The sequence below is a fragment of the Corvus brachyrhynchos genome, unplaced genomic scaffold, assembly GCF_000691975.1.
Source record: "Corvus brachyrhynchos isolate BGI_N302 unplaced genomic scaffold, ASM69197v1 scaffold46, whole genome shotgun sequence".
Lineage (NCBI taxonomy): Eukaryota > Metazoa > Chordata > Aves > Passeriformes > Corvidae > Corvus > Corvus brachyrhynchos.
In genome coordinates, this window is record NW_008238838.1 from 6,483,797 (window position 1) to 6,488,871 (window position 5,075).

General features: G+C 48.2%; 1 protein-coding gene across 1 annotated transcript in view; it reads left to right on the forward strand.

Moving 5' to 3' along the window:
- Positions 1-4,836, forward strand: part of CADM1 (cell adhesion molecule 1) — a 45,861-nt gene extending 41,025 nt beyond the window's left edge. Inside the window, exons 12-13 of the mRNA XM_017738388.1 lie at positions 2,354-2,485; positions 2,678-4,836. Coding sequence (XP_017593877.1) covers positions 2,354-2,485; positions 2,678-2,796 — 251 coding nt within the window. The 3' untranslated portion in view covers positions 2,797-4,836. The remainder of the gene's footprint in view (positions 1-2,353; positions 2,486-2,677) is intronic.
- The last annotated feature ends 239 nt before the right edge of the window (positions 4,837-5,075 follow it).

The following is a 5,075-nucleotide window of genomic DNA, read 5'->3' on the forward strand; positions in this document are numbered from 1 at the left end:
GAACACACGCCTTTGTCTTTCCAGAACCTTAATTGATGATGATGAAGAAAAAATGCCTCTTGATGCAAAATCTTGCTGGAAGCACATTACAGAGCCGTAACTCAGTGCGTTTATGCCCCTCAGCTGTTCCAGATGTCAACGAGGCACTCATCCGCCCAGGCTGGGCTGCTGCTGGCTGCTCCGAATGCAGCCGAGCGGAACTGGGCACAAAGTTTCTAAAAAAAATAAGAAAAAAATGGAGTGAAGCGTACCTAAAGCAGCTGCTCCAGCAGATGAGCCAGTTCAGTTGCTTTGCAGAGAGCAGGTTCACAGAGGCCAGATTAGCTGAGCTGGAGCGGCAGCGGGAAGGCTGTGTTGGATTAGGAGCTCCCGGGGTGCTGGTTTTCCCCAGCTGCCACCCTGGGCAAGCAGCAGATCCTGTGCCTGGGCACGGGGTCAGCTCAGCACCCCACAGCGTGCCGTGTCTGTGGGCACCTTTCCCATCAGCATGCAGGGATGTTCAGGCAGTTGCCACAGCAGCAGATGCTGGGAAGGGATCACAGCATGGTCCGTTCCCACTGGAGATGAGACAGAAGGTCCCCTTTTGCTGTGCTTTTGGATTGCTTGGCACACTCTTACCACAGTGCCATGGCTTGGGGTTCGGGGATGTGACAGTGAAGGCTTTTGGTTTGCAGGGGAATAATCCTTTTTTGGCTGCAGTTTTTTCCTTATCAGCCAAGCTGCTGGAAGGGTCTCTGCAGTGTCCCTCACCACACCCCAGCTCATCCCAGCATCTCCCTGCCCACGCTGAGGCTCCTGCTCTCAGAGGTTACTCAAAGGGGCTTTTTTTCTTAAATTGTTTTAATTAAAAGGTGCTTTATGGTGCTCTTGGTCCCGAGTTATCTACTGGGGTCCCTCAGTCCTTAATCTTGGAGCAGAATTGGAAATATCGATAGAAAGCGTAAATCCCAGCTGCTGCTCGAAAGCTTTGTATCAGGTCTCGGCTCAAAAGAGCCCCATTACCTTTAGCTGTCACGGATCTGTACGCTTGATCGATAAACTTCAAATATTATTAGAGGTGGAGGCTTCAGAGATTTGCTCTGTTCTTTGGAGGGAGACGGAGATAAATCTTTCTTAAAAATTGACTTGCATTTGCTCTCTCAGTCGTCCTGGCAAAACGCATTTCTCCGAGGTGTCCGGGCAGGCACAGGCAGGGCAGATTTATGGGCCATGTGCTTCTTGTAGTGAAAGATTTAAATGGTAAATCCTTCACATATGACTTCACAAATCATGTAAAGTTAAAAGATTTTTACCGTTTCTGTTGCTGCTGTGCTTAAATTGTAAGGTATGGCCAGTAAATCATTTTAATGGAGGTGTCGTGCTTGACTCACTAAAAAAAAGAGACAATGGTTTAGCTTCTATTCCAAAATGTTAATGTATTAATCAGCAGGAGAATAATTGTTTTTTACTGCGTTATAAATCTCAGTTGCCATTAGGATTGCAGCGAGGGTTGATGTAGCTGCGTTCTTAAATTAAAATTGTTTACACTGCTATACATTCATTTTACATGGCCATAGCTCATCCGGGGTTCATTCCGGAGCTGTTCCTCCACCACATCAGTCATCCCTCTCCCAGGTGACGGCGTCCCAAGGGAGAGGCGCTGCTGAAAGGAAACTAATTGTGTGGTGAGGAGTTAAATAAACGCAGTAAAGCAGTCAGAGGCACTGTACAGTTACTGCTCACTGTCGGCCTCGGAGTAGGTGTTAGCGTTTGGGTCAGGAGTGTTGTGTCCTTGTGGGTTGCAATGAACAGCAAAGGTGGGGCTTCATGGTGGAACCCAGTTCAGTCGGGGCAGAGGATGGTTGTAAATACATTTTCCGTGCTGGGCGGGTTGGGTTTTGGGTAAGGAGTGTCTTGGGAAGTTGAAATGTTTTCCACAGGGCATTCGTTAATGACGTTTCTCAGAGCTATCAATTAGTATTCCCATATTGTTCTTGCTCTTCTTCGTGCCCCATCCACCAGAAAGGCTGAGATCTGGGCAGCACTGTAGGGAAAAAGGGAATTTTCCAAAAATAGGTCCCCACCAATGACTCCATGTGCCCTTCCTCCCCTCTCCCAGCTGTCTCCCACGTGCATAGTCATAGTGCTGCTGCTTTTAGCGGAAAACACCTCGCGAGTCGAGCCGCCAGATCAGTTCGGCTCCGGACAAAGCTCCTCTGCCCGAACTCATCTGTCTAGTTAGCTCTGCGCTTCACCCCTGCTCCTCTGGAGAGCCTGAGGGCAGCTCTTTCCATCCTGAGAGCAGCTGCAGCCAGACCCTGCCAAGAGCATCGGAGTAAGTCCCCAATGCTTATTCCTCTTCTGATCTCAACAGATTCCCGTGCAGGTGAGGAAGGGGCCATACGGAGCGTGGACCATGCCGTGGTTGGTGGCGTCGTGGCCGTCGTCGTCTTTGCGATGCTTTGCCTGCTCATCATTTTAGGGCGATATTTTGCCAGACATAAAGGTAAGACAGAGACCAAAGCTGGAGGATGAAAGGCCAGGCACATGTGTCCCCTCAGTCACGGTGTTGGCATGTCTGATGCGACAGACCCCCCCAGTTTCTCTCCCAGTGGTGTTTTGTTTCCTTTGTCGGTCGCTCCCTTGGCACCCGCACCAAGACCCCCAAAGAGTCACACAGCCTCCACTTTCCTTGCAGGTACATACTTCACTCACGAAGCCAAAGGAGCAGATGATGCGGCCGACGCAGACACAGCCATCATCAACGCAGAGGGGGGACAAAACAACTCCGAGGAAAAGAAAGAGTACTTCATCTAGAGCAGCCTTGGTTCCCATGAGGTGTCCAACTGTGGACGGTTACTACTGGCCCTATTTAAACGCTACAAAGACAGTGATCTTGGAAGTTGCAACCAGCTTGTGTCTTTTTTTTTTAAGGAAAAAAAAGCAAATGTGTGGAGAGCGGTGAGGCCGGGAAGGTCCGGGATTTGCTGTGTAAAAATATTCCTCGTAAAGTACACTCTGCTGTTCGACACCTCAGTTCGTTTGGGTTTTCTTTTTTTGGCCAAGTCCAGCTTGGATTTAGTTTAGTGAAGTCATTTGCAGAAGATTCTGTGCCTTGTTTAATTTCTGTTTGTTCGGGTCGGGGGGAGGCTGGGAAGAAGAGGGGCTTATGTGCGTTAATTCCCTTCGGGTTTCTGTGGCTCTTCGTTTCCCCTTTCCTGTTTCTGGAGTTGCCAGCTGGGACCCCGTGGAGTAGGTGCGTTTCTCTGAAGGTGTTTCCCCTTTTTTCTCTTCACCGGTTTCCGTTCAGAACTCAAGCTCATCGGAGGAGAACCAGCACATTTTAGATGCGTAGTTTGCAGTTCAGTGTGCCCATGTCCCGTTCCCCATTTGCCGTCAGGGCTTGGATAACACCCCCCGAGCCCCCCTTTGTGGCTGTTTCAGGTGCTTTCGATGGTGGCGGCTGGGAAATGGGCTGAAGCTCGGCAGAGGCGCTGCTCGGCCGTGGGGATGCAGGAGCAGGGTCCTTGCTGGGCAGGCGGAGCTCTCCTGGGCGCGGGGGCTTCTCCTCATCCTCTCCCTGCTTGGCAGCCATGGGAGCAGCAGGTAAAGCCCCTCTGACGCGTGGGGCCAGACCTGGAGAGCGGCTGGATGAACAAAACTGCCTTTTTTTTCTACCTGCTGAGTAAAACGCGGGAATTCGTGTTGAAACGAGCGTGCTAATGACCACTAAAGCCATAGGTGCACAGGAGACTCTGGCTCAATCGGAATTGTAAGCGACAGGTAGCAAACCGCAGCGGGAAGACAGTATAAAGTTATATATGCTGACTTTTTTTTGGTGAGTAATCATGGATTTCGAGCGATAATTTTTTATTGTGTTTACGTGGCAAATGTATCTGATTTATTTAAGGAAAGCATTAATCTTAGTGTCAGGTTTGAGGATTTTTTAGGGGTTTTGCGGGGGGGCATTTCCGTGTGTTTGTTTCTCAGTTGTTGTTTTTGGCAGAACCATTACAATGTGGGATTCCTTTGGGAACAGGGTGGCCTGGTGCAGCAAGCAGGCCCATTCCCCAGCAGTATTCCGTCTTTTCCCTCTTCACAAGCAGAACCTCACGAAGCACCCTTTTTTCTGAGCAGATTTTGTCGAGCGCAGCTCTTTTCTGAGCCCTCAGCACCATTGCCAATCCCCATCGCGATGAGAAGCAGCCAGGTTGGAGCCGGGGGCTCCGTGGCCCGGCGGCGGCGGCACGGGACGGGCATCCTGGCCTTGAGCAGCCCATACTTGTTTGGAAGTGTACCGTAGTGCAGTGTTACCGATGTAACTTTGACTTACAATGTTGACATGTCTCAGGTTCATGTGTTTGATTGGTGTTTTCCGTCTCAGGTAGATTGCAAAATTTCGGCCCCACGCATTGGAAAAATAAAAAACCCACATAAAAAACAGGAGAAAAAACAGGAAATTATTAATTTTAGTTGTATATCGGTTTATGTATTTTTTCTTCAGTATACAGTGCACTGTTGAAATGTATTGTTGAGTATTACTTTGTACAGCTTTAGATCATTAGGACTTTGAAGCGTGAAGAAAGAACAACCTTGTTTAAAGGAGGATCACAAATGAAGGACGCGGAACTGATGATAAACAACCTTGTTCTTTATTTACCCGGCCTTTTTATTTTTTCCCCTTAGGCCAGTTCTGTTTTAAGGTGTCCATGGAAGATGTTACAGTGTAAGAAAATACATATCCATCTGTTCCCATTCACATTTTGTATTGGTTCATGTATCCCATTTTTACAAAGGAAAAGAAGTACTATGAAATATCTGTCTTCTTAATAAAAAAAAATTAATGTTACAAAACTAGATCTTGTTTTGCACTCTTTATCCTGGCTGTTACAGAGCCCACCATTGGAGCTCCACTGGTGACATGGGCAGGAGGAGCTGGGGCCAAGCAGGTAACACCCAGCACTGCCTGGAACAAAAAGAGTTAAACCTGATGTATTGAAGCTGCATAAAATACGGAGCAGATTTCATAAGTTTCTTGTTTATAATTGCTAAATTATTTTCTTTGAGGAGTAATGCCTTGGAGAAAATTGATCTGT